Genomic DNA, 22871 nt, shown 5'->3' on the forward strand with positions numbered 1-22871 from the left:
ATCAAATATACTGCTTCTTAAGATTCTGTCTCAACCTTTCTTTCGTAGCGTAAAAATGCCCTAAGATACAGAGCTGAGACTGAGATGAGGAAAGGGTACACAAGGTAAACACTCACGCACACACATACAAATACTTTCATGCTCTCAGGCAACTTTCACAAAATGTTCTTGGAATGCTGGACAAATGCAAGACTAGTTTCACTAGTTTGGTAAAAAAAACAAAATGGTTTTTATGTCAAATAGGTCAAATGTTGGGAATAGAATCACAACTTGCTGTTGTAAGGGATGTTTAAGGAAATTATGCTAGGGGGAGTGAGGACAGACAGCAGGTGTGGTTTCAGGCCTTGGAGAGACATTTATTTTAAATAAAATTAAAATAAATGTTAAAAGGGGAAATAGAGTGATCAAGAAGAGTATCCTGACATAAATGAAAGGGGGTGTGACCATGCTGTGATCAGGGATGATGGCCGCAACATTCCAGTTTTGAGGCTCGGGTCCGGCAACTCATTTAATTGACGGCGAGTGTTTGAAGGAAGATGGTCGTCCATTTAGAGTAATGTAACATATACAGTATATGCTCCCCCCCACCAACCCCCACACACATACACAAACACACACATATAAAACCACCCACATATTTTATGAAATCTAACTTGGAAATATATTATCTGTTAACTCCAGTGCCCGTGCATTTTAAGTCTAGGCCTTCATTGCGATTCATGCCATTAAGAAAACACAGTTTCACAATGAATAAGACACTGTATGCCAATCATACATTATGTGGCAGTCAACTAATAATACCAATTGATATTTTAAAAACATGTTCACGCACGAAAGCCAGAACCAAGGAGGTCTAATACCAAGAAAAATCTCTCTAATATTATTTTCGATTAAAATTTTGCTTGCAATAAATTTTGCTTCGTCAGGGTACATGTATACTTTTCAAAACTTGATCCGACACTGAATGCTCAAGCAGCCTAATTTACACTTAGAAAACTCCTGATGTTGCTATAACAATGGAAAAAGCACTTACCAATTTGCTTGAAGTGAAAATCAGTCCTCCTTTCCTGTTTAATTAATCAATCGCACAATCATGCAGAACATCTCAGGTTTTTAAATCCATAAGGATCTCTTTCTCAATGGTGATAGCGGCAGTGACAGCCGTCTTGTCAGCAAGATCTCACACCCTTCGCTTTCAAATGACGTACATCACTTAAAGCGTGATTGCATCACTCAAGGCCAGCTAGAAGGCCTGGACTGGGATATATATTAAAGACCACACCCACCAAGAACAAATAAATCAATCTGATTGGCTGATGAATCTGACAATCTGACTTTAGATCCCTATTCGCTGCAGTGTTGAGGGATTCTGTGGAAATTTTGAAGGCCTGACGCAGTGGAGCTCAGACTCACGCACTGCTTCGGCTAAGGAGCATGGCTTCGGGAGTGCAATTTGTGAAACAGTTGTCACATTTTGCTTGAAAGCATCGAGAAATAAATTCTGATTGGATAAACTTTTCGTTTTTTGCTATTCGTTTGTAGATGAATTAGGAGTGGAAAGCAATTGAAAATACATAGGCAAAAAATATTTATTTATTAGGCATGTTACACCAGCAGAGAAGGCTTTGCTGGCCCTGAGAAATTGCCACTGGTTAACTCTAAGTAAGCCTATATAAATCTTACTGTCCAGTTAAAGTCTTCAACTGTTTGTTTTGCTACTGTAAGTCAGTGACATATACCAAACCTCAACTTGGAAGTCAACTCACCCACAAGAAATGCTAAAAGCTAAAATAAACAAACAAATAAATAAATAAATAAAATAAAAAATAAATACTCTAGGTGTGTAGTATGGATGTGTGTGTCTATCTCAGGGAATAAGAGCTGAGAGATATTCCAAGAAGTTTTTCCACTCAATAAAACAGCCGTAATGGTTGCTCAATAAAAGTTCCTGTGAGCATATAAGCCACTTGTACAGCCGAGTATATTTTGATAAGCTCTATCCCTCTCTCCCTGACTGCTGCATGCTGGGATAACCTTTTGGAGTCACGTCTATCCAAATCCCATCAGAGCAACATGTTTCAAATCACCAAAAACCCACTGCTGACCTCCACAGGTGGACCTGATGCTGCAAGCAATTGACACAAATTGAGTTTGCCAACTTTGGAAGTTCCCCTACTCAGAGAACATGATTTTGCTAAGTAGGACATGATCCTGCATCCTGAAACCACAGCTCCATGCACACACAGAAACACACACATAACCATCATTCACACCAAATCCAACTCCACACACTATGACAGACTGGTGGTCCAATGTGTTCTGTCGTACACCCACCTTTCACTCCATCCCTCTGTTTGTCCTTTACTTTCACACATTGTAAAGAACAGAGATTTCAGGATGATTTGATCCTATTACAAAGGCCATACATACATACATACATACATACATACATACATAACTAGCTCAAAATTGTGCCTTCCATTTTTGAGTCTGCTAACCTCAGTTTATTGTAATGCAAATAGTAAAATAGGTTGTTGTCAGGAGGATATGAACCTATTGAAATGTCCATCCATCCATCCTTCTGTCCGTCCGTCCGTCCATCCATCCATCCATCAATCCATCCATTCATTCACTAGCTGAGCAGTGCGTTTATTAGCATACTTTTCTCAGTTCTGATCAGATGTGGATGTTTAACTTCAGCTAGGTTTTTTTGAAGCTATGGTCTAACTTGTTTCATCTGATTAGATATACTGTCTTATCTGAAAGTAAAAAGGACAGGTTCCTTTCATTATAGTGTTTCTCACTCTCAATGTGCAGTTACCTGTTTTACAGTTACTTTACACATGCACATACTGTACACACCAACTCTGAGAAAAAATAAGTTTTGTAAAGTCATCACTAAATCAATCCCTCACCAAAGCATGAAGAAAAAAGAGAAGAATACAGCACAAAGTCAAGCTGAGCAGGCTAATCATGCCGCCACGCAATGCAAACTGTAAATCAACGTTAAATCAGTGCTTAATCAATGTGCTCCTTCCCTGCTTATTATCAACCTCTCAGTAAATTACTAAACACTACCTACAGCTAAATGCTGACTCCACGGAAAGTCCTCCCTCTTGCCATGCTCTTGTTAACAGAACGCAATGGCCGAAAAGGTCACAGGTTTAACACCTATTAAAAGGACTGTTACTCTTGAAGTGGATTATAAGTTGGTTGAGCTAAGCTAAAACCCTTACTAAAAACCCTTACTAAATGCCTGTGGTAAAACTAAGCCCAATCTGACTTGACGATGAAAATAAACACGTAAGAGTCTCATTGCCATTTTAATCATCGCAGGAATATGCCTGATTTGCATAGGACAAGTGGACCACCTTTGTCTGAAACGTAAACATAGACCAAAATGATCAGTCAGTGATGTGGTGGGGAAATCGTCGTTGAGTACATTTTGGTGCTGTAGTTATTTATGTAAATGAATTTGATTGAAAAACAAGTCAGGACTGAACTAATTTCTCCTCTCCTCTCTCTCTCTCTCTCTCTCTCTCTCTCTCTCTCTCTCTCTCTCTCTCTCTCTCCTCTCAATAATACCACCTTCTGTCACATTTTCTCCTTCAGATATTTAGTTTTTGTTGTTTCTTCCTCTTTCATTATAATCCTTCATGTCTTCCTTGTGTTCTTCCATGTCCTAACCATTCACCACTTTCTATTCTTTATTTTTTATTTTTTTTTTGCTCAGCTCCTTTTTATTAACAAATTGCACCTGTTAATAGCATGGTTTACTTGCACACACTGTCTGTGTAGTTTTAGTGCAAGAGTCACTAAAGACATTATGCAAGTCAGGTAAACAGGTGCAAACAGGGCCACCAATTTTGTGCTGAATGCAATTTGCATGGTGCATTTCCTGCCTGGGTGCCTGGATGGACAGATCGCATTTGTCCCACCCAGCCTTTCAAAGGCGAAAGAAACAAGCACATGAGTCAAGAAAGAAAAAGCTGGCATTGGTTCATTATTATCTGCGATGAGCTAAGACAGGAGTAATATCCCAGCAAAACAGAATTCATGTAGGTCTTCATGTTGACTGAAAGATGAGAAAGAGAAAAGGAGAAAAGAAAACCAAGGGCGGAGCAGTGTTGTGCACTTTCTGTTGGACACAGGAAATTTATTATGGCCCTAGCAGTCACAGGGAACTTGTGTGAGATGTGTACAATTGCTTGTGTGTGAATTTTTTGAGAAATAGTGGCAGCGGGTTGGTCAAACTGTCAAGCTTTGGGCTCGATAAAGTCAGATCTCTGTGGCACGCAACTATAGCAGGCAGCGTCAACAACACGATAAGAACAGGTTGCTTGAGTAACAAACGCTAGTAAGTGTACACATACAGACACATGCAGACACACTGAATGGGATACACATGCATGCAAACACGTCACAGAAAACGTTGCATGCGGAATGAGCATTTGGCAACCATGTTGCATTTTTACCCTACCATTCACAGACGATTTTCTTGAAAATGCCTGATGTACATGAATTCAAGAAGTTAAAATTTACTGAATTTGAACAGTATTACTGTTTATTCTGCTTCATAATGTTCAAATCATGAAATCAATTACAAACTTATAAACTAAATTATAAACTATATATATATATATATATATATATATATATATATATATATATATATATATATATAAAATTATTATTTTTAGAATTACTTTTCATTTTACTACAATGATAATACAAAAGTAAATTATTTAGTCTTGCAAACAATATGTTGTTTATTTCATCATGCTTAAAATTTTTCTTAAAATTGGTATTTTTATATGAAATATATATTGCTGTTTTTATATTTTCGTAATGGGGACCCTCGCAGGGGGATTGTCATATTTGGGGGTCTTTGGCATCAAAAAGTTTTCAATTCTCTTGTGCAGACAAAAATCATGCAACTAAAACTTCCCCCACCATCCCTCTACACCAACTTTGGCACTGATTAAAGCTACTTTTGCTTTTATGGTAAAAATAAGCATTGAGAATGAGTCTGCCATTTAGAGACTTACAAACTTCATCCCACGTTTAATCGACTGCCACATTCAATTCCAATCCTGAATCACAGACAGCGTGAGTCTGAAAGTGCCCAAGCTGACTAATTTAACTACTAAGCCTTTGATTAACACAGATTTATATGAACTGTAATGCAAATGATAGGGTGAGTCTCTTTTGGAGGGGAAACACCTTGAATCTGCTTTGAGATGAAGTTAGAGAGAGTGTAATTCGATTAAGGGAAACACACTTTGGCACATGTTCAGTCTTTCTACTGGAGACTTAAAGCAGTATTCAATTACCTGCTCAATCAAGCCCAATTTACTGCAAGAGTGGAAGGAAAACATACAGACTAGTAGGGTTGAACCACACTTTCACACAGAGTGAAAAGAGAGAGCGAGAGAGAGAGTCAGGCTTCACACCAAGAGTGAGTATTGATCTTGAATCCATAGTGCCTGGGTGAGGTGGGGTGACATTGGTCCAAATGTAGGAGCTCTTTATGTCTGGAAACAGCTTACTGCCTGCTGTGACACCATGGAATTAAGTATACACAGCATGAGGCATTCTATGAGTACACCTATCATTATTGTTGTATGTGTGTGTGGGGCTGTGTGACACTCGGTTAGGTAAGTGGGAGGCAGAGCTTCAGGCACATCCCCGCAACTCAACACCCCCCAACCAGGGCCCAGTTTCCATGACAACATCAGCTGAGAGCCCCAGCAGGACAGGATATAAACAAGGAGCTATATACTACCAAAGGGAAGATGGAGTGTTTGTCTATGCATAGGAGTGTGTATGTGTGTGCTTGTGCATGTCAGGCTAGTCCTTAGAGATTGACATAGCTGACTTCATCCACTGAAGCTGATGGACAACAACATCCATTAGATTAGTAGCAGCTGTCAATCCCTTGAGAAATGGTGAACCTGGCAACAATGGCATGAACAGTAGTGGCTAACTCCCTAAGCAGCACTCCAAACTGGGAATGGTCGTGGAGGCCACAGACCTGGCAACCACATCAGTAGCAATCTTTGTGCGCTAGACAAAAAGGTGGCAATCACAGTAGAGGCTAACTCCCTGATCTAGGTGTAAATCTGGCACAAGCGGCAGCTGCAAACTTCCCATGCGCTAGTAGGAACTAGCCATTGAGTCAAGGGAAGACAAATATAAAGTATTAAACTGCCCCTGAGGGGTGAACTGTTACAAACACTATCAAATCCACTTTTTTATTTTGCTGATTTTAGCAGTTGTTTCCATTAGTGTTTTGAATTTACGCAGGCAATACAACTGACATCAAGGAACTTGAAGGTCAAATGCTAATTGTTAGCTTTAAAGCTATGAAGCACTTTAAAGCACTCTCTCTATCTTTTTGTCCACAGAACTTGTATTAATAATTACAGCATCAACCAGACTTTTGTCACCATAACTCTTACATGGTTAAAAAAGGACAATTCTGTCATAATTTACTCACCCTAATGTTGCTCAAAACCTTTATGACTTTCAATAACATCAAACCGCATTGGTTCTTAAGAAACAGTGGTCAGGGGGACCGTGTAGCTCAGCGAGTAAAGACACTGACTACCACCCCTGGAGTCGCGAGTTCGAATCCAGGGCGTGCTGAGTGACTCCAGCCAGGTCTCCTAAGCAACCAAATTGGTCCAGTTGCTAGGGAGGGTAGTGTCACCTGGGGTAACCTCCTCGTGGTCGCTATAATGTGGTTCTCGCTCTCGGTGGGGAACGTGGTGAGTTGTGTGTGGATGCCATGGAGAATAGCGTGAATCCTCCACATGCGCTCTGTCTCCGCGGTAACATACTCAACAAGCCACGTGATAAGATGCGTCTCAGACATGGAGGCAACTGAGATTCGTCCTCCACTACCCAGATTGAGGTAAGTCACTACGCCACAACGAGGATGAGCGCATTGGGAATTGGGCATTCCAAATTGGGGAGAAAAGGGGAGAAAAGAAAAAAGAAAAAAAGAAAAAAGAAACAATGGCCAGGAGACACAATGAGAACCAATGAGGTTTGGTGTTACTGATGTAGCAACCATATTTGATTTAAAGAGATTTTATTTTTAATAATTTTATTAAGAGTGAAGTCAGTAAAACAAGTATTAGTCGACAATAGGGTGAGAAAATTATTTTACATTTAAGTGAACTATTCCTTTTAGAAATTGAATATCCTAATTGACCAGTGAGTAGACAGTCTGATCACATTTGTCTAGCCTTTTAGATGTAAAATAAACAAGCACACAAGTCATGAAATTTCTCTAGCAAATTCCAGTTGCACACACCTCTATCTCAGATCCTGTGAAACTGAATAAATTATTCATACCACATATTTGGTTAATCAAACAAATTAGATAAAAAGACTTCTACTTTCCAATTCAAACACTGGGAAAGAGGAACACTTAATATCTAAATTTTAATACGAGAGATGGCATTTACCACACCTTTATAATCCTTATGCTGCTTATGTTACATCCAGAGACCTTCACATATTCATCTCAAATTCCTTCATTCAGATTGCCGGAACATAAAACCCAGAGAGCTTTTAAAAGGTCCAGTACCATATATATTGGAGCCATGGAGCTTCTGGTTACTTAAGCCAGCCACAGATATGTGATACCAAGATTTCCCTGATCAAATATGATTAGGGTGAATATTTTCTCTAAAGGGAACCTGCCATCGGCTTCTAAACCAGAATGGCTGAGCGGTACAGAAGCAGGGAGGGAAGGAGGTGAGTGTGGTTACAGGTCTACAGAAGGGAGAAAGAGTATACGGGTTTGAGAGTGAGAGAAAGAGATGTAAAGGCCACAATAAAATCAATGGCAGGGAATGGAGAGATAATTAAGGCAGGGCTGCATGAAATAAAGAAATAGGGTTAAAAAAGACTCAAACAGAGCAGAGTGAACTCATTCCTTACATGACTCCACATCATATTCACTAATTAGAAGAGTTACATACTGCACTCTTAATGTCCATAGCCATTAAAAAATAATGGCAGTGTTCCCAAAATCCTTTGCTCTAAAGAAATGTCCCAGGTTCAATACAAGTTAAGCTCAATAGACAGCATTTGTGGCATAATGTTGATTACCACATTTTTTTATTAAAAATAATAATAAATAAAAATAAAAAATAAATTAAAATCACGGTTACAGTAAAGCTCTTAAAATGGAAGTGAATAGGGCCAGTTCATAAATGCTAAAATACACACTGTTTCAAAAGTATAGTCACAAGATGTAAACATTATACTGTACATGTTTACATGTTTTTAGTGTGATAAAAATAATTTACAGTACTAACCTTATAAGTGTAAAGTTACATCCAAAATTACAACTTCGTTGTCATGGCAACTAAACTCTGTAAACCTGGCATTGGTTATACCTTAACTCAAATAATGTTAGTTAGCAAATTTATCTCACAAAATCATGTTAACGTGTATACTGTTTAGATGTCTTGGCTATACTTTTGAAACTATCTATCTATCTATCATTCATGAAAGGCCTCATTCACTTTTATTGTAAGTGCCTTTACTGTAACTGGTTATTTTAAGTAAACAAGGGCTGAGTTGAAATTATTTTTGTTGTAATCAACACTATGACCCAAATGCTGTTAATTGAGCTTAACTTGTATTGAATCTGGAAGATTCCTTTAACAAACCCTTTTTTCTAGTTATCTGAGACTCTGTATTGTGTTCAGTATAGCCTCAGTGTTTTGTCAGTTCCAATAGAAGCATTGCATGGGATGTTAGCGATGTCCTGCTCACTGACTCAGAGCTGTGCGTGTGTGTGTTTGGCAGGCCTTTGTAGGCTGTGTGCTCAATTACACGCTGACATAACGGGGATGTACAATTACAGCGTGACACTTTGTACACTGTACTGCACCTGTCAGACAGCCTGGCAAAGGACGACCCAGGGATCCTTAGATGATGAAGAGGCAGGGGTGGTCGTCACACACACACACACACACACACACACACACACACACACACACACACACACACACACATATACTTAGCTTTTACATACCCTAGCACCTTTTATACTCCCACATTCATGGTCTCATTTTCCTCCAGTGCCACTCTCTCTCTCTCTCGCTCTCCCTCTCTCTCTCCCTGTCGCTCTCTCTCTCGTTGCAGGGGAACTGCAGTGCTCAGCACTCTAGTCATTGTTGTGATTCAGTAGTGGAGCTCCTGTCTGCCAGCTCTGCTCCAATTTACAACAGCGGCCACAATGCACTGCTCTGGGCAAAGCGAGAAAGCAACCACACCTCTCTCTTTCTTCCTCTCAGGACTCTCTCTCTTTCTCTCACACTCACTACTATTGAACAGCAGACCACTGACAAATAAGCACAAATAAACAACCTGCACTCCTGAAATAAACGCCTCCATGAATCTTCCCTCGCTGTCTCGTTTCTCTGTATCTCTGCCTCTCTTCCGTGATCTCTTCTACAAGCAGCACAGCTCCACAGATGTGCTTAGTAACCAGCATTAAAGATGTAGTGTGTAATTTGTGCACCACTAGTGGCTCCAAATGGAATTGCAAAAGTAATGACTTATTTTTCTAAAACAGGTTTTCAAACACTCCTCTTGTCTTCCATCGATTGGATAAACAGTTAGCACCATCCTGAACACTTTTAGCATTTTTACATGCGCAGCGATATGCAGGTCACTATCAAAAATCATGTTATTCCAAAGGTGTATGTTTTTTCAATGTTAAAATACTTATTCCTATCCCAGTTTAATATGCAGAGGTAATAATAAGTAAGCCATTCATACTGTAGGTCGATTTCCCCAAAAAGTGTGAACACTGTGACTCATTTCTATGTTTGTTTAAGAAAAAAGACCAGCCGACACAGCAATATTGCTTTAAACAATGGTACGAGTTTATGGTGGGATTTCCCATTGTCCAACCAGAGTGACGAGGGGTGTGTACGCGGAAATCTGCTTGAAAACAGTCATAAAGTTTGCAGTTCCATTTGATGGCCCAGAAATTACACACATTTTAAGGAAACTTATCATATGAACAACATTTAAACAAATTGTGCAATGAACTCTGCTTCATGCAACATCATTTCTTGTTTAATTTTAATTATATTTTGCCCTGCTCTCTATTTGTAATAAAGCTTTAAGAACGTCTCTAGCAATGGCACCAACAATCTCGTTTGCATCCATTGCTAGCTTTCAGAGTGGGGACTGTACAGTGGCTGCGAGGAGAGAAAGAAAGCAGGGCTCTGTGGGGGAGAACACCCACTTTCCTTGCATTCAAGCCTTTCATCTAGCAGCTACAGCAAAACAGCACAGCTAATTAAGAAGAACTAAGGAATGTCCAACACACACACACACACACACACACACACACACACACACACGTGCGTTCAATACTTCCTACTTTTTCTTCCTCATGGGGATGGAAGGATAAATTCAGCTTGGAGGCAAGTGCACTGCTTTAAAATCTGAGGATAGCTTGCTGTGTATGTGTGTGTGTGTGTGTGCACAAGTATTTGTGTGAATTAAAGTGTACAAGTTTGGCTATACTTGTGAAGGCCACATTTTTGAAAATGAAAACCTACTTATGAGGGCATTTAGAATGGTTCTCACTATTTTAAATGCTCATAAATTGGTCAGATCTTTGCTTCAAATCTAATAATGTATACAGGCTTAGGTTTAAGGATAGAATATATTACATATCATTACCTTAGTATGAAAATCATTTTGTATATGAAAGGTCCTCACTAATATACATTAGCTTTAAAACTTGTTGTGTGCATGCCAGGGCTTTTTATTTTGCCTTCTGTAAATTGTGGGACAAACTGAAATCTCTGACATTGTCGAAAACAGATTAATTGGCATAAAACAATTTGTTAATGAAAATGTAAAAAAACAACCATATATGATGGTTAGGTTTAGGAGTAGGGGTAGGGTTAAGGGATAGAACATACAGTATCATTAGCTCAGTATAAAAGCAGCAGATGCCAATGGAAAGTCCTCACAAAGATGGAAACACAAATGTGTGTGTGCTCCCTATTGAGGTTGAGTAGGACGAAATGACACATTGCCTGAATGCATTGTGGTTGCTCATTTTTGTGAAGACCCCAAGCTGCCCTACAAGTGCCTGTCACAATGGAGTCGTGATTGATAAGCACAGTCACACTCATCACTATAAAGGAGGAAAGAGAGAGAGCTACGGAGTTGGATCGAGCAAAATAAGGGAGTTTAAGACACAGTCTGTGTCACTTTGTATTTGGGAAGGATAACACAGAGGGAAAACATCATGGTTACTTGTGTAACCTCTGTTCCCTGATGCAGGAAACGAGACGTTGTGTCGATGTAGTGACAATAGGGGTCACTCTTGGGAGCCCGAGACACCTCTGGTCTTTGATAAAAGGCCAATGAAAATTGGCGAGTGGTATTTGCATGCCACTCCCCCGGACATACGTGTATAAAAGGAGAGCAGAGGGTTCCACTCTAACCCGATGCTCGCGGCCACCCGGGAAAGCATGTCCATCATTTTGGCATCAGCCTGTGACTGGGCAATTGTCCCCGAAGGGGGAAGCCCAGCTGAGGCTTCTGCATCCGACTGGACAAGCCCGCTCTCCGATGTTGCACTCGAGAGCTCATCATCTTCGCGGGCTCCGAACAAGAAGCCAGACTCGCCGTGAGACGAGCCGGGGAACTCATCCGGAAGCCCGATTGGGGCAGACGAGCGTGCTGGGGAATGGGAGGTCCGCGGGTGGATACCCGGTGGAGACGATCCCATTGGGGTCCCCAAATCCCCACCAGTGCTAGCCGCGCTGGCCTCATACCCGTAGGTAGAAGGACCGAGGCGGGGAGCCGCTGGGGTGGCTTGCTTTCTTACGAAAGCAAGCCGCGACCGCAACGTTGCCATGGTCATGTTCTTGCAATGAGAACATGAACCATCCACAAACGTTGCCTCCGTGTGGGTCACACCCAGACATGAAAGACAGTGATCATGACCATCCAAAGTTGAGAGATAATGACAGCAACCAGGAATAACACACAATCAGAAAGGCATCTTTAAAAAGACGCGTCTTTAAAAAGACGTTCCGTGTGTGCTGCTCTTTTAGAGAAATATATACTCTTTTAGAGGAAAAAGCTCTTTCAGAAAATATACTCTCTTGTTTTCTGCCGAAGCGCCCAGGGGCGTTCTCTGCAGTGCACCAGTGCAGAGGAGGGAGAAGCCGCTGAAATGCGCCGTCAGATCCACCAGAGGTGAATGAACAGTAGAATTCAGCTCAATGAGCATGACCGTTCGGCTCCGAAGAGAAAATCTGAATGAGTGGTTGCATACCAGCTCCTTTTATACCCGTATGTCTGGGGGAGTGGCATGCAAATACCACTCGCCAATTTTCATTGGCCTTTTATCAAAGACCAGAGGTGTCTCGGGCACCCAAGAGTGACCCCTAGTGTCACTACATCGACACAATGTCGAATGAGTGACAGATAGGGAACTACAAAGCCAGGCCTAACTCCAGAACTAAGATGTAAATGGGGACTAAAGGTCTTTCAGGGTGGGCCAGATAGATTGTGCTAAACAAATAGTACCAAAATACCCAGGATTTTGGACATGGTACCATGATAATACCATAGTATTCTTTTAAGCATCTTGGTAACTTTGTTAATATAATATAAGGCCTAAATGAATCAATCAATAGCATGGTATGTATCAATGACCATGGTATTACCATTTGACTCCATCAATGTAGCCACTAAGAAAGGGCAGGACCAAATTCATAGTTGGGTGGGTCAGGCCCACCCTCATCCTCCAGTGAAGACGGGCCTATAGTAAATGGGGACAGGAACTGACAGAGATAGAGGGTTTGTGTGGGAAACACTTCCAGAACATCCAAGCGCATCTGCTTTTGATTAGCGTTCACACACCCAATGCCTCTCTCTCATTCTCTTTCACTATTTTCTCCCATTCATCATTAAGTTCTACAGAGGCCTAAAGGCCAGATCGGCAGTCAGAGGGTTAAACCTCCTTAGAGATACCTCAGGCTATCCAAAGGGGAATGAGGAGACAGTGGTAAACACTCAAGCATCCTCCCTGACAAAACCATGAATCATCTTCCACTTTGTCTATATCCTCTTCAACCCCTTCCTAAACTCAAGCCCTTTCCTTTTAATTAGGGTTGCCATGGCATCCTCGGCATATGAACAAAGCCATTTTAAGAGAAACAAACCTGAAAGTGGCCGGGTGCCTATTTCTGGCACCATATTGCATCTGATCAATTAGTCATGTTTGCAATTGTGGTGCAAGATTACGCTGGCCTTTCTGTGTTTAGTTATGTTCATTTTTTATGGCTTGATGTTTTAGATTAAATAAATATGAGAGGAATTCTAGGCCGAGGGGGGAGCGGATGATTCAGAATCGCTGGTGTCTGCGTGATGGTTAAGTGAAAACCACATAAAGTCTGTAATTAAAAGATGTACATGGCAGTCATCCTCATAAATGCATTTCCCCAGTCTGTAGAATCAGGATTTATGTTTAATATAAATGTTACTGTGTATTTCTTTTTAAAGACTCTGTTAAAAGATCGACTAGAGACTGAATTCCCTGTCTCTCAAATCATTTAAAACTGTTGCATTTCTGTGTAATTTATGTTTACCATCACTAAATCCTTGGGGAAACTGTCAACAGTAGTAACCGATGTCTGTGGTTCATTAGAAGCATTAAAAACAAATTAAATCTCTCTCTTTTTTCTGTATGCATGTATGCAGTGCAGTGCAGTGCAGTGCAGTGCATTGGAACATCAAAACAATTTTCCTGTTTTCCAGCATAAAGAAGTGGTCTGATTTAATGGTATGGACAGATTGGATGTTGCCGTTATGGAGATGGCTTGTTTGCTCATTTCAGATGAATGATTGCCTTCATTTCCCCTGATATGGGCGTGATGGCGGGAGAATGGCAGCCTATTTGCTCTCCTAAACGAGGGCATAATGGACGCTTTGTGTGACGTTAGAGCCCCCTCCGTGCCTGCCTTTGAGAGGCTCTTGAGAAATGAACCCTGACAACTGTACAGATGTTCAAAAGCCCTTTCTTCTGTTTAGACTCACAGACCGTTTGTTTATTTGTTTGTTTGCACGAGGAAGCCATTACCAGCTGGCTGATACAAAAGCTAGGTCTGGCTTTTGAGGTGAGATGAGAGAGAGAGAAATTCAAATAGATCCATAACTGCTCATAAACACTCAGGCACCATCTCGCTCACATGAAGGACATCGAACCACATATCTGCCGTTCTCTTTGTTATGGCATAATCACTTTCTTCTTTGAGCTCGTCTCGTCTTTTCTATCTTGGCTCTTTCTTTAGAATATTCTCCAAAACAGTTCACCTGCTCTCTTATCTCTCCACTTTTCTCTGCCTCTGTATCACTTTCTCTCCATTGTTTCTCCCTCTTTCGCCCACTCTTTCCAGAGAGAAGACCTACAGACCCATCCATTTCTATTAGGCAGGGAAAATGAGCACATTAGGGAGGAGAAGGGGGTGTCGGGCGGAAATGCCCCCCCCTTGGGACGCTGAGCTGGGGTAATGGAATTACACTCCATTATCAGACGGAGATGATTCTATTTAGCAGGAGAGGAGTAAGCTACAGATGGAGAAAGAGAGTGGGATGGAGAGAGAGAAAGAGAGAGAGGGTGCAGCCGGAGTTCAGTCCATTTTGCTTCATTTAATCTGATCTTTGCATAACAACAGACACAATGTGTTGGCTATTTGGTCATTTCTCCAAAGCCAAAGTTCAAAGGCCTCACTGAGTACTCACTTCAGATATGAAACTTTAGATAGACTGATAGACATTTTGTTTTGCAGCAGAGTTATTGATTTAGCAAATAACGGTTTCCCAAAAGACAACTACGTACAGTATAAGTAGGTTGATTTCAACAAAAAGTGTAAACACTTGCTGAGTTCGGAATCTATACATCTATATATAGCAGAAATAGTAAGAGCAGAATGCAATACACCATTCCAAACCCAGCCATTGTTTGTTTAAGCATCTCAACCAGCAACACTGGTTTAACCAATGGCATGAGTTTGGGGCGGGACTATCTGTTTTGTGCAACAAATGGAAGATGGTGTCCAGGAAACCTGTTTGGCTACCCTAGTGACAGAAATTATACACTTCAGCTGTAATGTTTTGTTTTGCATTTCAGCAGTAATGTGTGTAAAATAGTAGTACAAAAGTACAGAGAAATCTAATATTCATTAAAACAGCTCAGAAGCACATTAAAATGCAGTCTACTACTCTTCTCAAAGAGTGCTTTATGTTTCATTGTTTAAATGAAGCTGAATGTAAATATATGTAGTTATTTTACTTGATGCTTGGTTGTTTTAAGAGTAAAATGTGAACCCATCAGAGATAACACCTTCTTCAGCAAAGACAACCTTTTCCATGTCTAGAACAGTGACTGGATATTTTTTAGACAGTTTTGCAAAGTCATTCCCCTCTGGATATACTTTGTTAGTCTTTCTGTACATTCCCCTGAGAAGAGAGAGGACCAAAGAGAGATTGAAATTGAGACAGGGCTTTGTCTTTTAGCAGAAAGGGTCTCTGAGAGAAACGGACAAATACATCACTGTTCTGAGTACAGCCTGTTCTGACTCTATTGGTCTGATGCACAAGAATGTCTTTAGGAGCACAAATATATCTCAGATTTTTCCTTTTCTCCCCCAGCATCCCTTTTTCAGGTTAGAAGGACATCAGCTATAATAAAAGTGGATTGCTAAAACAAAAACCTGGCACATTCTGGGTACCGAACTAAAAGAACTGAATATAAAGGATATCCAGTCGTGTTTGACGAGTATTTGCGCAATGTGCCGTGGATTTAATCAGTCAATATTTTTTTTATTAATTATTTAAATTGTACATGCTCACTGCATTGTGAAGTGACACACTGAAGCTAATTAAAGATGAAGGTTTTTTTTTTCTTTCCTATCCCAGTTTAATGTACAGAGACAATTAAAAGTACTGTAAGTCATTGTAGATTGATTTCCCAGAAGAGTGTAAACACAGTGGCCCTGTTTGTTTGATGTCAAAGTCAGACTCAAGTAATGGTGTGAGTTTGGGGTGGGACTACCACTTTGATCTTCACATTGCTTACTCTTAGGGTTAGGGTTGATCTAAATCTTTACTATTAACCTTAGCACACACCCTAGCAACCACCTAGCAATGCCATAACAACCACTCAGAACACCATAGCAACTGCATAGCAATGGTCTTGCAATGACATTTTCCCCCAACACTTAAGATTGTAGGTTATATTTTATATTAATCAATGAGAGAAAGAGTATGGTTCGATTTCCTAAGTTTTCCACCATTTTTATATATCTTTAAGCTTATTAAAGGTATAAATATTCCATGGGGCCTGGGTAGCTCAGCGAGTATTGATGCTGACTACCACCCTTGGAGTCGTGAGTTGAATCCAGGGTGTGCATATAAATATTCCATATAGTCTCTAAATTAACATATGGTCATTATAAAAGCATGAATAATAATAATTATATATATATATATATAGCAAGGAAGAAGCCACTGCCATAAAAAAGCCAGACTACAGTTTTCAAGTGCACATGGGGACAAAGATCTTACTTTTTGGAGAAATGTCCTCTGGTCTGATGAAACAAATATTGAACTGTTTGGCCATAATGACCATCGTTATGTTTGGAGGAAAAAGGGTGAGGCTTGCAAGCCGAAGAACACCATCCCAACCCTGAAGTATGGGGGTGGCAGCATCATGTTGTGGGGGTGCTTTGCTGCAGGAGGGACTGGTGCACTTCACAAAATAGATGGAATCATGAGGAAGGACAATTATGTGGATATATTTAAGCAAAATCTCAAGGCATCAGCCAGGAAATTAAAGCTCTGTTGCAAATCGGTCTTCCAAATGGACAATGACACCAAGCATACATGGCAAAATGGCTTAAGGACAACAAAGTCAAGGTATTGGAGTGGCCATCACAAAGCCCTGACCTCAGTCGGATAGAAAATTTGTGGGCAGAACTGAAAAAGTGTGTGCGAGTGTAAACCTCACTCACCTGGCCTCAAGAGGCACACTAGTGACTGACGCTAGAGGCTGTAGCCTTTAGTCTCCTCGTTAGTGTGCCCGCCTCCCATGCTGGCTGATGCCAGTTCGAATCCCACTCGGAGCGGGTCGAGCATGACCGGTTACAGTGGTGCCATGACACGGATGGGAGTGAGGTTTAGGTGGGTGAGTATAACTGGAGCCAGCTGGTACATGATAGCTGTGCAGTGTGTGTAAACCTCACTCCCCTGGGCTCCTATGTCGGCTAACGCCAGTCGAATCCCACTCGGAGTGGGTCGAGCAGGACTGGTTACATCTACATAGAAACACAAATGAATAGCAGCGCAGATGGATACAAAAATGTGAACAGCCCTTTAGAAGGCAGGCATTATTCTATGGACCATAAAGCTCTTACTGACATTAGGCCTTGTCTAGCTCATTGTCTTGTCTCTTATGTTTTAACATTTTGCTCTTTAAAAAAGGCGCACGAGTCAAAGTGCCGGTTGCCAATCAGACTCATTTGCCCTGTCACCTCCATGTCCTGCTGTATCGTTCCACACCCAGCCTACCCTCTTTAACACATTACAGACATGCATTATCCATAGTGACTATATGAAGAGGAGCTCATTTGAAGAGCAGGCCTGTATTATAGACTAGCTTGGCTACTGAAGTCATCTTGATCGCTGGCATGGTAGAGAGTGAGCGCTATTTATTTTAAGATTCTTTTATTAGCTCTATTGTGTGTGAGGGATGTGTTTGTGCATGTAAGAGCATACAGTTAAACTCTTCCCTCTAATCCAGAGATGATGAGCCCAGGAAGTTGCCGGCCATCCATGAAGACAGACCACCACTGACAGGGTCAACAGGCACAACTGGAGTCTGTTTATAATGATAACAGTTGCAAACACACCCCACACACACACATGTTCATATATATACATACTTAGGAAATACCTGCAGGGAAATCGGTTAAATATCCTGCCTAAACCCCACTGCACCTGACCTCATTTCTGCATGTGTACAGATCTGCATACTATACTTTGCTTCAGTATGTGTTTGTGTCTATGGTTGGTGGCACCTGCCATGAGCTTCAGTGCACAGTTGTGTGTGTACAGATGCCATAAGTGAGACCTGCCTAGGTGACCCCCCTGCAGACACCCACACAACATCCTGGGGCTTCAGAAAAGGCACTGATGTGGGAAGACAGCCATGACATTCAGGCCTTAGTCCACCTTGGTCTCTTAGTCATACTTGCTCCCTCTCTCTCTCTCTCTCTCTCTCTCTCTCTCTCTCTCTCTGTCTCTAGGTCCTGCCTTTAGCTGATACTCCAGCTATTCTTGATAACTCTTTTCTGCATGCCTCTCTCTGTGTGCCTCTTGACCTCCTTGAGAGTGTGTTTGTGTGTGCGTACACACACACACACACACACACACACACACACACACACACACACATACAAACAGTGCTGAAGAATTACACAGTAATTGAAATTCTAAATGCTTTCAATGCCAGCCTGCCTTTTGGCAATGACTTCCACCCTCTCTCTCTGAGCTGAGGCTGTTGCCCAGGATTTTTGGCCCGCTCGGGAGCACTGCTACTCGGGCAGAGAGAAGAGGCGGACGCCCTCACTTCAGGAAAAACAGCTTCTCCCTGATAACAACAGCGGAGGAGGATTATATCAGGTCTTCCTAGTGTGCATGCATGCTAATATGCGTGGGTAATTGCAATATCTTGGCAGGCTTGATTGATTTTTGAAAATGCAGATATGTCTTGACAAAGCCATCAGAGTTTTAACTGAAAATACGTTCAAATAAGAAGTTCAATTCTGACCTATAGGTCACATAAAAACATTCACAGCATTTTCGAATTCAGATTTACTGTATTTTACTACTGTCTTTCAAAATAAAAGCACACCCTGCTGGAAAGACCAGCATTGTTGGTCACCAGATTATGTTGTGTTTTGGGTGCTGGTGTCCCCACTAGGCCTTTATTCTAGCTTTACCAGCTTCAACGGAATGATTATGCTGGTCAACCAGCTTCACCAACAAGGTTTTGCTAGTGAAATGCATGGCTATGCTGGTCCACCAACTATACCATCCACAAACCAGCACTAACCAGCCTAGACTAGTATGGAAGTTGCATGCTGGTTAAGATGGTCATTTTAGGGGGGGCTGTGTAACTCAGCGAGTAAAGACGTTGACTACCACCCCTGGAGTCACAAGTTCAAATCCAGGGCATGCTGAGTGACTCCAGCCAAGTCTCCTAAGCAACCAAATTGGCCCGGTTGCTAAGGAGGGTAGAGTCACATGGGGTAACCTTCACGTGGTTGCCATAATGTGGTCTCACTCTCAGTGGGGTGTGTGGTTAGTTGTGCATGGATGCCGTGGAGAATAGCATGATGTCTCCGCGGTAACATGCTCAACAAACCACCTGATAAGATGCGCGGATTGACGGTCTCAGATGCGGAGGCAACTGAGATTCCCACCCGTATCGAGGCAAGTCACTACGCTACCACGAGGACTTAGAGCGCATTGGGAAATGTGCATTACAAATTGGGGAGAAATAGGGGAGCAAAAAAGATGGTCATTTTAGTAGGGCAGGTGTGAGGGTGTTTTGAAGAGGCTCTGATGTGAATGCTTGTGATTGATACAAATTTGAATTTCTTGTTCTCAAAATGAGTACCTCAGATAAGCTCAGCTCAGATATATTTGCAAAGTGATAGCAGCAGTAAATAAAACACAAAAATTAGAAGTTTTTAAAAACATTTAGAACGTCTAAAGCCAGGTTCAAACTGTGTGATTTTGGCCATCATTTTGCCATCTGATCATTAAAGATTTCTTTTTTTTTGATCGCTTAGTATAACATGTTCACCGATGGCCAATGATTTGCGTTTGTGATTAATCTTAGCCTCCGATAAAGTTCTGATAGTGTCAGTGCAGTGTGACTGCTCCTATGACTGCCAAATGAGATAAAACACCCAATCAGTGCTGTCAGTCGGGATGACAGGGACCAAAGTCTTGACTCTGATGTGTATTGTTCAGTCTGACATAATGTCGGCAATATGTTTACAAGACAGACTTAAATTTGGAAGAGGTTTGAAGGAGAGTAGGATGGAGTAATGGTAGAAAAGGGAGGGGACACACCACCTCTTCTTACCGTTCTCAGGGTGTTCCATCTCTCCAGTGCTGCCATCAGGAGTGGTGCGCTCGTAGTGGTCTTCGGGAAGGGCCAGGGGCCCGATACGGGGCCCCGAAGAACTCTTACTGCTGGGTGTCTCCGACTCATCCAGGCCGCTGTCATAGTAACTGTGCTGAGAGGGATCCTGCAGGTCTTGCGCCTGATTGGCTGTGGAGAAGGTCACTCGACGATGCGGGAGCTATGATTGGACAAAAAAAGAGAAAAAAATAATAAGACAAATAATGTTCTTTCTAAATCAAAGAAACAATCTACAAAATAACTATGACAGATCACATGCACACACTGCTTGGTCACAGCTATTAGTTACAAACCTAATAAAAATAATAATAACAATAATAATAATAAAAAGGTTTACAGCTCACATATTCCAATCATAGACCTATGTTTAACTGCCACTTTGCATAAGCTGTTCATCTAAAGCAATGTACACTGACTGAATAGTCAACAAATGAGGTTAAACACTGATCAATGTAATAATGGTTCTATTATTATCAGGACTGTGTTCTCTGTAACTCTTGAGTTCCTAGTTCATCTTTGTAAACACCTCCAATTACATTTATATAATTTCCCTTATGTCTGCATATGTATGCATACCCTAACAAGAGCAAATCTCTTGGCACACAATCTCTGTACATCCCAGAGTAATACACACATATAGACCTAAACATGCACTCACACATACACACACCTAGGGCTCAGTGAGGAGTGTATTAAGCAAGTGTTAGCTAAATCCAGTGTGACTGCAGAAGCCAGGTTTGATAAGGATGATAGAAGCCACATCTCTCCCACAGGAGAACCCCACTTCACACCCCACCCCAGCTGCACGAGGAGAGAATAGGACATTTTGTCAAGATGGAATGAGTCAGCTCGCAAATTGGCATTTGGAGCCAGACGGAGACCACTGTCAGCAACCCAGCTCTCTGAGGCACATTCACCCCTCGCCATACCAATCACAAAAAATCAGCAATAATAACGACATATCAAGTGTAGTTTTAAAATTAGAAACTTACAAAAAACATTTTCCTGTAATCTTTAAAAAATAAATTATAAATTAAACATTTAAAACAAGCTAATACAACATACTAATCCAACATAATACTTCTCCAAAACACCAACTGTATTTAAAGTTGTCAAATCACCAACCAATTCATAATAAGCAAAGTCAATTCTCAGTCTATTTACAATTAATCCCTTCAACAAAGTTTCTGGATCTACTCCACCTGTTCCCAGTTCTTTGTTTCTTTGGTATTCCAGATTGCTAGTTTAGCTGTACCCAAAACATAATTCAGCATACAAAGTATTGTCTTTTTTGAAGCTCTATATTTTACCCCTCCAATAAAAATACTTTCAGAAAACTCTTCACCGTGCCCCTCAAACCACATTTTCAATAACCTAAAAAGCTCTTCTAATCGTGCATGTTCCAAGAACAAATGTTCCACTGTCTCCTCCTGTCCACGAAAACTACACTCCCCCCTCACTACTGGATTAAGGTGAGCCACGTCTGTTTGTAGCTATTGCCCTGTGAATTAGCCTCCAATGTAGATCTGCAGTTCACTTCTCTACTGGAGGCTTATACAGGGATCTCCACTGATCTCTCAGAGGGAAATCTGGTCCAAACCGTGTTGTCCACTATAATTTTTCCCGCTCTCTTATTGCCTCTTGATGAATCACTTTGATGCATATGCAGAACAGAAACTTTTTAGGTAATTCATCAAATGTCCATGGGCCGAAAGCCTCAATGTTCCCTCAGAAGAATTTTCCTCCACGTTATGTTCTTCCTCATTGAATATAGGTATGATCCACAAATTTTGATAAGCAACATTTGTCTGCTCATTCAAGATTCTCCCCTCTTTGTGCAGTCACTCCTTAACATATTTGCTTGCACACCCACTGAGGACAACAATATTCCATGCATCACTGGGTCATGAAACAGAGGTTCCTCCAACATCCAATGTGTAGACATCAGTTCAACACTTTGAAGTTGTATCCAAAAAAGCTGTGAATCATAATTTAATCTTCCCACTCTTTGCAAGATAAAACTTGCTGTCTTAGTCCATGTTAAATCAGTTCTAAAAAAAAGTATCTGGATTGCTTGAAGCTGAAATGCTTGAATTCTACTCCTTACATCCACTAGTCCTTGCCCTCCCTCATGAGTGGGCAAGAAGAGCTTTGCAGGATGAATCCAGTGTTGCCCATTCCACAAAAAAAAAAAAAAGTCAATCAATCTTTTCTGTATATTTGTGACCAATAATACATAATTATCTCCAAAACCAAAGGCATGTAAGCTGTTAAAAAGATACACATGATCAACCTTGTCAAAGGCTTTTTTCTTGATCTATTAATAAAAAACCCAAACTTTCATTGTCTTTTAAACTCAAATCAACAGTATCTCTTAAGAGGAAGGTTATCCATGATAGATCGTTCAGGTACACAATATGTCTGATCCTTATGTATAGTAGTATCTAAATAACATTTAATCTGTTTGCTAAACACTTCGCTAATATTTTGTAATCAGTGCACGATAAAGAAACAGGTCTCCAATTCCTCAGAAGTCCCAAATTTCCTTTTTGTTTTTGTTTTTTTGTTTTGTTTTTTTTTGGTAGCA

The 22871-nt window shown here is 41.0% G+C and overlaps 1 protein-coding gene across 6 annotated transcripts in view; it reads right to left on the bottom strand.

Annotated features, from left to right (window-relative positions):
- LOC127418250 (protocadherin-1-like) overlaps positions 1–22871 on the bottom strand; it is a 221611-nt gene that overhangs the window by 48940 nt on the left and 149800 nt on the right. For 5 of the 6 annotated variants that reach the window (XR_007893395.1, XR_007893394.1, XM_051658724.1 and 2 more), the window contains exon 4: positions 20225–20444. Coding sequence is in view for 4 of the 6 variants with exons in the window: in XM_051658724.1 (XP_051514684.1) it covers positions 20225–20444 (220 nt within the window). In the remaining 2 variants the exon portion in view is untranslated. Of the gene's footprint in view, positions 1–20214; positions 20445–22871 lie in introns of all 6 variants that reach the window. The other variant, XM_051658726.1, reaches the window with a different exon arrangement.

This window comes from Myxocyprinus asiaticus, chromosome 27 (genome assembly GCF_019703515.2).
Source record: "Myxocyprinus asiaticus isolate MX2 ecotype Aquarium Trade chromosome 27, UBuf_Myxa_2, whole genome shotgun sequence".
In the NCBI taxonomy this organism is placed as follows: Eukaryota; Metazoa; Chordata; class Actinopteri; order Cypriniformes; family Catostomidae; genus Myxocyprinus; species Myxocyprinus asiaticus.